Genomic DNA, 12010 nt, shown 5'->3' on the forward strand with positions numbered 1-12010 from the left:
CAACAACATGTTATCTGCGGTGGTGCAAGACTGAGAACCATCTCCTGAAGAGCACACTGTCACCTTTAGTTATAACTACATATACAGCATTAGAGTGTAACTTTCCCATATTCATTATTCTAATAATTCAGTTGTGTTTTTTAAGAAAAGAAATAACAGACCAGCACAAAACCAAAAAACTGACAAAAAGGTCTGATAATTTATTTTGCCCATATTCTGTGGCATATAAAGCCTCCAATTTTTTGTAGTATCTTCAGTTTAAGTAGCGCATACAATCATTCCCCACATAATTTCAGCAGATCTATAATATTCCTCTCTTCAAGGGGCTGACAATTTTCTTGTCAAAACCATTACTCTTCCAACTCTGTTCTCTTTATTTTTAGTCCATTGTTTTATGATGCAGAACAGAGAGTATTTTCCTGTTTGTTTACATTAAAATTTGAAAAGGTTGTGTTGAAACTACTATATAACAATGCTCAGAAGTTTTAACAAAGGTGTTCTACATATCTCCATGTTTGCAAGATCCCTGGAGAGTATCATGGGGTTAATACGATGACCTCTTCATCATTTCAGTCTATTTACAATGACTACATTAGTGGCTATTTTTGATTATCACTTTCTGTGAACAGCCAACCGAACTTGCAATTTTCATTTACAGCTTTTCTGGCCCAGTTTCATGATAGACTATTGAAGGGTTTGCTATTAATTCAGTAAAAACAACATTAAAATGTATTCTACAAGAGTAACTGCCTATGTTTTCACTCCAAATCATGAGAGACACGGTAATAAACGCAGGCTTCCTCATAAAGAGATTACAACATTCTGAAGAAATGACTAAACTCTTATAAAGTGCTTTGTCTCTGTGGATTTCAAGTTTAGCCAAGGACACAAATGAGACGATTAGCATTTTGCAAAAGGGGAAATCGGTAAGCAAGGGCCACACATCAAGCAAATGGCAAAGTGGGCGATATGCTCAGGTCTTCAGATTAGCATTCCAGCAGCATAAAGCCGCGTGGCCTAGCAAAATATCCTTTAACCCATTCAGTTACAACAGAGGAACATCTGCTGTCATGCAAAAGCTATGCCGCATCAGCCTCAACAACACAGGAATAAGAAAACGACTAGCCACAAAACACCTAAAACATACCACTTCCCCACTTGCACCATCTGCACATTAACCTTCAGAGAACAAGATGAAGGAAATTACAGGGTATATAGCTTCTTATAGACTGACAGTGCCTGAAGGAGCAAGACAACATGTTTATGTATATTTCACCATGATCTCCCTCTTTTAGTCCAAGGACACTGCACACAAGTGTTCCTCACACTACTCTGTTCCCTGCTGAAAAACATCTGTGTTCACAGCAACATATGCCCAGGGGAATCAAAATGAAAAAACAGACAAGTGAAAAGAACCATGGCAAACTCAACCACTAAAAACTGTGTGAATAGTACAATAAAAACAGCTACTGTAGGGTCAGAATACTACAAAGCTTGCAACCACTCATCTCCACAGGTCGGTCTCGGGCCAAGTAAACATTGACATAAAACCACAGTCAACTTCACTCTAGCCACTTACTTTCTTGATTAAGGAAAGGTATTTCAGTATAAAAGTGTAATTAATCAAAAATCCCATCCTTCCAAAACATCCTCTTCAGGCATCTTCACTTTCCAGGAACACAGACATGAGGTTAGCTATGAATACCTGCTAGCCACATAACCGCTCTCCTGTGTTCTCACCAAGGTGACAATCACAAGCTCAGTATCAGTTAGAAGGTTTCTCTCCTCTATTCTTCCCCACCTTTATCCATAAAACTTCAAGGTGGGTTTTTTTCTTCCCAATTCACCTTTCTAGTCCAAAGAAGCCACTATACCAGATATGTACTCAACTTGCCTTCAAAGCCCCTCAAAAACACATTCACCCTACCTGGGTTTGTGCACGTTTCTCATTGCTGAATGGAATATCTCATGAAAAGAGGGGGACTGTACATGTAAGAGCCTTCACCCAACTTTAATATTCTATGCAGTGATAAAACCTCATCATTTATGTGTGTGTGTGAATGCTCACCCCCTCCCTCTGTGGTTACAAAATTTGGCATATACATCCAAAACCAGCTGCTTCTCTTTCAAATCCAACACATTGAGAAGATGCTAGAAATACTATTATATGCAGGTTACATTTCACTATACAGTTCTGTCTAGTCTATAGCCAGTGCCAGCACGGTGCAACAAGATACTGTGCAGTCAGGACATCAAGCAGCACAGCCAGGAATCCCAGCAAATGCCCAACCAAGCCTCCCATGGGCTTGCACTTTAGGGATGGGTGGGAATACTGTTTCCTCCCTCCTCCATCCTATTATAGCTACTACTACTATGTGGTAATAGCTAATCATAATAAACCTATGCCATACACAACCTCGTCATTGTGTAATCATTGCCTCAAACAGCACAGTTCAGAGAACTTGAGCTGTGATTTTTTTATTATTTTTATTTAACAGGGATATCAGCACGAAAACATGCAGATCAGGCCTGGGTGTCTAGCGGCTCCCTCCCCCACCGCAAAGCAGACGAGCGGGAAGGAATGAGGGAGGAGGAAAAAAGGAAAAGAAAAAGAAAAAAAAAAAGGCAAGAAACCCTCTTCGCATCTACAACAAAAGCAATTAGGAGGGCCGGAAGGGAAGAGGAATCAGCAGCCTCCGAAGGTGCAGGAATGCAGCACGCCAACTTGCCCGGGGAAGGGCTACCCGGAGCCCGGCGGGCGGGCAGGAGGGGAGGCTGAGACGGCGGCACCCCCGGCCTCGCGCGCCCTACCACTCCACTTCCCTCCCCCCCCCCCCCGCCTCGCGCCCCCTGAAAGCCCCATTCAAACCCCCAACCGCTGGCCTCGCGCCCAACTGTCACGCACGACCCCGGGGTCCGCTTCTACACGTCCCTCAGTTTTCATTCCTGGCCGTGCCCAGCCCGGGAGCGGCGGCGCGGGAGGCGCAGGAGAAGAAGAAGGTGGCAGGGGAAGACACGAAGCGCCGTGCGACCGGCCCACTTACCCAGAAAATGACATTGAAGCCGAAGATGAAATATTTGATGCAACAACTGACTTCAGGCCCCTTGTAGTGCTTCCCGGACATCCTCTGCGCTCATGAAGACACTTTGCTCGCAGCCAGGGTGAGAACCAAAGCGGGGAAAAATGAAAAAAAAAAAGGGGGGGGGGGGAATAGAAGAAAGGGGAGGTGGGGGCGGCGCGGCAGGCAGGGCTCAGCGCCGGCTGCGCGCCGTGGGGAGATGCGGCAGGAGCGGCGCGGCGGCGGGTCGACTCCGACTTGCCGGGCGCCGGGGAAGGCCGGCGAGCAGCTCCCACCTCCTCCTCCTCTTCTCCCGCATGGAGGAGGCCCCGGCTACTCGCAGCGGGAGCGGGAGAGAGAGAAGGAAGAGGGGCGGCCGCCGGGGAAGGAGCCGCCGGGAGGTGCCCGGGCAGAGGCGCGGGGCTCGCCGCCACAGCCCGGCCCGGCGCTGCCCTGCCGGAGCCGCGAGGTGCCCCGAGCCCTCTCGCACAACGATCCTTCCCCCGCCCACAGCGGCAATCGGCCGCGGCGCACGCCCCGCCCCGCGGGAGGGAGACGGGGAAAGGCGCGCCACTGGTCCCCCCCCCCGGCGGCGTGATTGGCGTCGCGCCCCGCCAATGCGTGGCTGCCGGCCTGCGGCGCCCTGGGGGCGGGGCGGGGCGGGGGCGGCTCTGCGGCGCCCCCTCCTCTACCTCCCCCCCTCCCCGCTTTCCTCCGTGGCGTGCCCCAGCGGTGGGGTGTGCGGCCCGGCTGGTGGGGGCGGCCGTGAGGTGGCTCCCGTGGGGGCTGATGGCGGGGGGCTGTGCCCGCCGGCCTTTGTCTGCCGCGGCGAGGGTGGGGGGCGGCCTGGTGGCTGCTGCTGCTGCCGCCTTGGTTACGTAACGGGGCCGGCGGGCCTCAGGGTGGCCGTTGGAGCGGCCATTTAGGGCAGCTCCGGCGGGGGGAGCCTGCCGACGGGGTGGGTGTTAGGGGCCGCACCTGTCAGCGCTGAGGTAAATGCAGGTCGTTTTGTCTTAGGTGCCTGTGAGGGGTAACGGTCTGCGACGAGCCCATCTCTTCGCTGCGGGTTTGTAAGTCAAAGTCGAGGTTTCTTCCATTCTTCCTGCGACGCCTCCCTCAGCAGAGTGCACGCCGGCTTGCCCCAGCCGTGGCCTTGCGCAAAACCCAGAGGTTCCGGGCCGGGGGGCTCCCTCCCTCCGACAGCTGGGGGATGACACAGGCCGGCCAGTGCCGAGGCAGTGAGGAGTAACACAGCCTGGCTGGTGCGAGGGAAAAGAGGACAGCGCTCCGCAGCATGCACGGGGAGACGAGCCAGGAGAGCAGCATGGTTCTAGGTTGGCTGCGGTAATGAGAAGGAGCAAGACCATAATTGTACTGTGGAGGTTATTCTGAATGGGTGCCTTCAGATCACCTCCCACGTGAACTCGTATGCACTACATGCACAGGAAGACATGAAGAACTATTTTACAATGCTTTCTAGAGTTTGTATTTTAACATACTCTGACTCTATATTGAACCTGCCAACTGTGAAGTTATGTGGCTTAGTTGTATTCATATGCTGTTTGGGATTCAGAGTCCACATGGTCTGGCATTAACAGCGTAATTAATAGCATTTCTTTGCTGAAGAATATAATCATTTCAATGTTTCAAGTCTTCAGAGTTTCCTGGTCCAGCTATAAGTGCAATACTTTTAATTCAAAAGATAGGAGACTTCTTTGTAATAAATTACATTTCCCATCTCTACAAGGTTGCAAGATAACACTCTTCAAAAGTATGATATTGTTAGAACTACAAAAGATAGTCTTTGGTTCAAGATCACTTCATGTTGGTTATGGGGCCTTGGTTGTGTGTCTTTTTTGAGAGAGAAGGAAAATACTTGTCTGTCAGGTCTGGTGGTCTGGTAGATGTTAAGAAGAAAAAGCATCTGCTGAAATGGATCCATGAAAATAAGCAATGTTATTGGTAAATGAGAAATTAATGCAACACGTCTATACAATTTAACTATAACTGTTTAGTGTACCACATGAATGTTATCCCTGTGTCTATTGTTAGAGTATTGTTAACGCTGTGTCTTTGCAAGACCATCCATGGGAAGAGGGTAGAAAAGGGTGAATGATTAGTCATGCGTAGGTTCTGTACCAATGAGTAAAAGCACATCACCGCTTACAGTAGGGTATGGTAATAATGTATTATATTAAGGTGCTGTTTTTACAAGTGGCTTCAAATATTGGTGACAACCTGTACAAACATTTATGATATTACTGTCATAACACCCTACTAACACCACGTGTTGGCACCCTTTAGCATTTTAATGCTTCACAGGCAAGAGGAAAATATTGCAGAGTAATATTTATAACGATAAATTCAGTAACAAACTCAGATGGTTTACCTATTAATCCATTCATTCCCAATCAACAACTTAAAAAGACATGCAACCTACATCAATTATAGCATCGTATTATATGACTTCACTTGCTTTCTCAATCAAGAATAGTATTATCATTGCCAAGTGTCATTTTAAAGTCAAAAGCATTTCACATTGTCCCATCATCTGATCAGCTTAAGGAGAACTTAGGACATCTGATGTTAACGGTTAGACTGCTCACTTGAAGAGGGTATTGAACACAGAACCCTGCTCTTTTTCAATCACTTTGTGTGTATGGTTCCTGTGCAGCCTCAGAAATGAGCAACCAGACAGCAAAGGCAGCAGAACAGCTTTGATGTAGGTAATTGATCTTTCAGAATGCCAGCTGGAACAGAGTCCTCTGCACCTGCAGCAGCCTCTCTGGTTTACAAACACATTTTGTCTTCTCTCCTAAACAAACAGGGATTTAAAAAAAAAAAAAAAAAAAAAACATCCTTTGGCTTTATGCCATCTCTTGTGGATCGCTTCTTACATGCTTTGGCCACCTAGGTCTGGCAGCTGAGCAAGATGGCTGTGACAGCACTTTAAATTCACTGTTAGTTACCAGTCAACACTGAGTTCCAGTGTGATGTTTTGGCACAAAAGCCTGAGGCAATACTAAGCAGGAGTGATATTACCTTTCCTTGCAGTATGACAAGACAGTTACTCAAATTCTGTTAGTTAATAATTCATCTGACTAGTCACAGGAGTACTAATGGACAGTATTTCAATGACAAAGCAATGTTTCTAGTAGCACAGTGCTTCGTAACACTAGGCAATGCTTTGATTTACTACTGACATCGGAGAAAAAGTCCCATCCGAATGATTAAATCTACTTCCTATCTCTGGGATGTAGATATCAATGGACTTCGTATGACCAAAGACTGGCCAAGTCTAATGCTAGTAAGTGCAGGAAGTTTGAGAAGTTCGTATCTTAAACGGGGTATAGTTGCGGACTCTGAAATTCTTACTTCCCACCAAGTAAAGAGCTCTCATCCCAATTCCTCAATTCAATCATTTCTTAGATCCAGCACCTCTGTCTTTGTGTCAGCTCCTGTTTTTTGATCTATGAATTCTTTGACATTTTCCAGGGAAAAAGAAATGCAAGTCTGAGTGACTTGAGATGAGAAATGGCTAAGCAGGACATTGAAGACTGTAGTTCCATGAGTTATCACGTTGCTATTCTCACCATGTGGCACATTTAGTGAGATGAAGAGTTGTGGTCTAAGAAAAGCTCAATGTCTGTATCCCTAAGTCTAGTTATTTCCTAGACACTTCATTTTAGTTGAAATTCATAGGATAGCAGTATTTTTCCATGGGGAAGCCATAGAGCTTTCTGACATACAACAAGATTTATGGAGTCAGAGGTATTATCTACCTCAGAATATTTTTCAATCTATCATACTAGCTTGTAATGCCATTTGTGTTCATTTGATAGTTTTGCAACCATGAAAACACTTTGTCTTCTGCTTAGCAAATGAGTGACCACTGATGAGGGGGTCTTTTTTAGGTTTAAAAAGTGTTCTGAGATAAGAATTGCATGTGACCAAACTCAAGTGGTGATACAAGTTTTATTGGCCTTGGTGGAATTGCATGCCGTGTCCCAGCTGTGACCATGTTTTCCGCTTCCCACAAGAATAACACAAATCTTTTCAATTAATTCACAAGTGCAAGTACTGACTAATTACTGTTATGGCTAACACTGGTTAGTGGCTTTCTGGTGAGTATTGAGCTGCTTTTTCAGTATGAAACTTAGCTCTCAATACTGAATAATAATACGCTCTTGCAGGACCAACCCAACATCATTATAATCTGATAACAACATTGTTGTTAGGATGATTCACAAAGCATTAAGCATGTCTATACATCTACAGAGTTAGAGGCCAGAATCTGAAGCTAAGGCATACCAAATAATAACCGATAACCATTATGTCTGTTACACATTCTCTTGAGAAAGCAAATCTGAGCCTTAATTTTCTTTCTCCAAATGCTGTGCTTTTGGTGTAAGGATCCATTATTTCACGTGTTCTTAAAGTAAGAATAACTATATAAAGAAACTGCAAGTTGTATTCACTCTGGTTCCCACCAGCATTTGGCAGGTTTTGGAACAAAGATGATGAGAGCTACTAACCAGGACACAAATTACTTAAAGAGAACTACCACGTATCAGCAATAATGGTCACAAACTCTACTCAGCTGAGCTATACTGCTTGCAGTCTGCAAGCTGGTTTGTTCAAGATGAGCCCGGACAAGTCTTGCAGCAGTCTAAGCAGATAGATACTTTGAAACTGTAGGGAAGAATAATGCACCCTGCTACTTCTTTCCTGTGAGAGGACAAAGAGGTATTTTTTGTGCCAGGCACCTCGAGCCAGGAGCTGCTACCTCTGCTGCTTGTGAGAGGAAGGGGTGGGAGTGGTGGCACGCTTCCTCCCTCATGCTGTGCGGTCAAAGGCAAAGGAGCAGCCGGAGCTGCAGCTGCGCCATGGTGCTGCTTGGGGCAAACATTCAGAAACGCAGCTCTGTTTCTGTAGTGCAGTGCCTCAGCAAGCCCCTGTTCTGGAGATTTTTACAGAGCTCTTTCTTATTAATTTCCCTGACAAGTCTATACAACAGTGAAGCAGGAATAGTATGACGTACCTGATCCATAGCTCACTGTCACACAGTGACTGCAGGTGTGGTTCAAAACGTTCTTATATCCAAACTGGCTCCAAAGTGCATTAACTATAAGGTACTTCTTACAACCATTTTATACACAGGACAGTGACGGAGCTTAATGAGATAAAACGTATGCATTACTCTACAAAAGAGACACAGATTTACAGTCCTGAATTAGGGGTGGCTACAATCAGAATGTGGGCAGTAGCCTCCCCTTTCATTACTGGTGCTACAGGACCATGGTCGTTAATATGGATATAAACTCAGGCTCCAGTAAGTGCCAAATTTATCCTTCTAACTTTGTATTGCTAAAGGCACTGGACAAACTCCGCAAATTTGGAAACTGTTCCCTTCCCAAACACAGAATATTGCTTGTGTATACCTGCAGGTTCTGGTGTAATTCTTGATGATGCTCTGTCCAAAAGGGCAACCGATGTTTATCCTATGATGGAGCACCATATGATTTTCTTAAGTTAAGGTCCATTAGGTTTTTCAAGGCCTTCTGAGTTGCTTTCAGCCATTCTTCATCAAATAACACAGGACACCCTCACTTCACAGCTCAGAGTTTTAACATATTGTGTTTACTCTGTAATAGCACTCAGGAGACTGACCATTTCCTCTGACTGTGTTTTTAATGGTGATAAGATTTTCTGCAAATCCACCATTTTAAGTAATCTTTGAGTATGTTTCCTTTCAATGGTTTCCTTTAGTCAGCCCTAAGCCACCTGAGCTTCCCCCATCCCTCCTCCTGTGCAGATTTTTGTTTTTCCTGGGAGCCTGGATCAGAGTTTCCACATGAATAATCCCTCAGGAATCAGTCTGGCATCTCTTTCCAGGCAGATCTGTAAACCTGTCAGAAGGTCAGGGAGTGGAAGCAGGAGGTAGGATGAGAGAGCGCAAGACTGCAAATCTGGTTGTTGTAGGCTTTAAATGTACGTTGCAGTCAGAGTGGTGGGAGGGGAGGCTAGCAGAAGAATTAATCTCGGAGCCCAGCTTTTAGAAAAGCTTTCAGCCATGGCCTGGCCAAGAGTTGAGCTAAAAAGTGTTGGAGTAGATGTTTGGCCAGCCTGGTCGGGAGTTCAGCCCCCCCACCTCTGTGCAGGCAGGGCCTTAAATCATCTTGCTGAGAACAGAGTGGGAAAAGCCAACTGTGCAACAAGCTCTCATTTTAGATCTAAGCAACACTTTTTCTGTTGTTTTTTTGATTCGAATGCCTGTAGAGATGCTGTGATCTGAAGGGACTCTATGTCATTGCCTTCACAGCAGAGAGCTGATCCAAAACCCTCTGGGGAGAGTGATGAGGTGCTCAAGGGAGTCAGCACCTGCTGCAGGAGGCCCCAGATCTGCAGTGCAGTCTGGCTGCAGGGAGCCACCTCCTAACCTCCAGCAGGAACATGCTTGCTCATCTGAGCTATGGCGATAGCAGTGGCAAAAGGGCTGCCATCTTTGCTGTGACATTGGTGTCTCCTGTCTGTCAGACTATATGACAGAGTGTATCTAGGGCCTCTAACAGTTTATTGGGACTGTACAAGAGTTCTGCAAGTGAGCTGATAATCCCAAAAGGAAGGTGGTTGATATATTTAACCTGATTTCCTCACAATTTTGTCTCTGGTTCTTCATACACACCTTCTCTATTCACATCTGACAACAGTTACCACATAGCAGGATCAAAGATACCAGAGTTTCCTTTACCTCTGGTATTGACACTTTTGATTTCTCAGGTGTTACACAAAGACAGCTGCCACAGCAAACATAGCACTTTTAATAGCACCAGTGAACAGGTATTTTACAGCAATATTCTGTATAGTTTATATCGGTAGACCTGCTTAGGAACAAGGTAAATAAAATACGTTTTTTTAAACATTCCCAAAAGGCATAAAATAGCAGTACTAGAGTCATTACAAAACCATGCTGTGTTGTTAGGGCTTTTTACTTCCCATAGTGTCACGGGAGTAATACACGATGTCTGTGGTAATGCTACATCTTTGGCAGATAGTCCTCTGTGCTCAGTGATAGCATGCCGTTTGTGACAGTATCAAGTAGCAGAAGATAAGACTCAAGCTAGCCACACGATTCCTCCACTTACTTGGGAGCTCCAGTATTTTGAAGAGTTCAAAGAGCAAGTAAACTGGGTCTAGACTTTGTTTCTGGACTACTTCCAAGTGCAAGGTCACACTTCATAAATAACCTGCACATATTACCCTTCAGGTACCTTTAAAAGGAAGGCACGTCAGAAAAATATACAATTTACTTGTTTGCAAGTCCAGTAAGTGGAAATTTCCAAGCCTTTCTTACTCTCTTCTGTTATATTAACGAAACCAGAAACCTTCCTGCAGATGAGAACAGAGTAGCCACCGATATTCTTGTTGGGTTGAACAATTACTTTTGAAGTCTGTTTTTTCAGAGGCTTGTCATTTGCTGTATGCTTCACTACCTATGTTTCGCTGTGAGTTTGGATGGGTGGAGTTCATTTTAATTTCCTGCCCTTCCTCTACCACACTAATTATACCATCAGCTTTTTTTGCTGTCATAGTGCTTTAAGAAAATTGAACTGTGAGTGACTGATACCTGAGACAACGTTTGGAAAAGAAAAGAAATCTCACCCCAGACCTATTTCTAGATTCATCTCCATCTTATAATTTCATGCACCACCATCTTTAGGCACATCTTCAGCGTATCTTCAGCCTCTCACAAAGCTGTTAAAGTGCCCTGAGATTTCCAGGTTTGGTATTTTAGATTATACTACCTTGGAGGCAGGGACTGTCTCGTCCTTGTTCCTGCAAGTGGCAAGTACAAAATGCTAGTCTTGCAACAGCAAAACAACTAAAGTAATTTTAATTTAAAAATGTACCTCTCTGTTGTTTTGAACTCAAGGGTACAAATATATCTATAAACACACAGTGTGGACCCAGTAAATACAAATAATGGATCTGAAAATGTGAAGAAGAGACTGATAAGGGGAAAAAAGTGATATCTTCACGAAACAGATGCATACTTTGTCTATGCCTCTTGTCTTCTTTCAGGCAGGAAAAGTCTGCCTTTTGAAGTAGGCCTCCTTGCTCTGTATAATGTATCAGTCTGCAGTCATCAGGAAAGTTGACTTTTTCACCCAGAAGTATTAACCTTTTTGAAGAGACTGACTGTGAGCAAAATAATTTTTCTTAAAGGAAAGCTAATTTAGCTCCTGACAGACACTTCTGCTCCAAATCACAGTGACATAAATGCCAGTGTCTAAAAGTTTTACAAATTTTACATCACCAAATTCACCAGACCAAAATACGTGGCTGCTGTGTCATGACTTCTCAGGACTTTATTATGCTATATCCCAGTCTGAGTGATGAACTGTTAAATGTGTCACACATGCATACACCTATGAAATAAAAGACTCAATGAAAGTTGTATTACATGTGTAATGGAATGGAAAAAAGAACAGGAGTAGGGAGCTTTTTCCTTTTGTCTTGCAAAACATCTATCATTTTCTTAGATATTAGCACAGCTCTTTCAGTATGTTTGAAAAGTTTGAACTATTCATCATAAAGGTAAATTTGCTAAAAGCATTAGCTGTTTAAAAATGTTAAGCTGTAAAGGGGGTGGGCAGGGAGTTTACAACGAGTCCATTGTTCTGCTCTAAGCACTGTAACTCTGAGCCGGGAACAAAACCGAGAGCCGGACAAAAAGGAGGTCCAGCCATCTAGTGGTAAATTACGCTGATGTGCAGCTCCTCATGTCTGCCTTGCACGGGGATGCTCACAGGGCCTCCGTGTGCTCCGTAGAGGCAGAAAGGGACATTTCCCGAGTTTTGAAAGGTGCAGGACTCGGCTGCAGTGAGACATCTAGGGAGCAAGATAAAGTGCATAGGACCCTGCAGCCAAATTGGGAGAAAGGTTGGCGG

At 44.8% G+C, this 12010-nt stretch overlaps 1 protein-coding gene across 1 annotated transcript in view; it reads right to left on the bottom strand.

The window, feature by feature from the left end:
- TSPAN5 (tetraspanin 5) overlaps positions 1-3457 on the bottom strand; it is an 88970-nt gene extending 85513 nt beyond the window's left edge. Inside the window, exon 1 of the mRNA XM_050895534.1 lies at positions 3045-3457. Coding sequence (XP_050751491.1) covers positions 3045-3125 — 81 coding nt within the window. The 5' untranslated portion in view covers positions 3126-3457. The remainder of the gene's footprint in view (positions 1-3044) is intronic.
- Between the last annotated feature and the right edge of the window lie 8553 nt (positions 3458-12010).

Source organism: Gymnogyps californianus, chromosome 4 (genome assembly GCF_018139145.2).
Source record: "Gymnogyps californianus isolate 813 chromosome 4, ASM1813914v2, whole genome shotgun sequence".
NCBI lineage: Eukaryota > Metazoa > Chordata > Aves > Accipitriformes > Cathartidae > Gymnogyps > Gymnogyps californianus.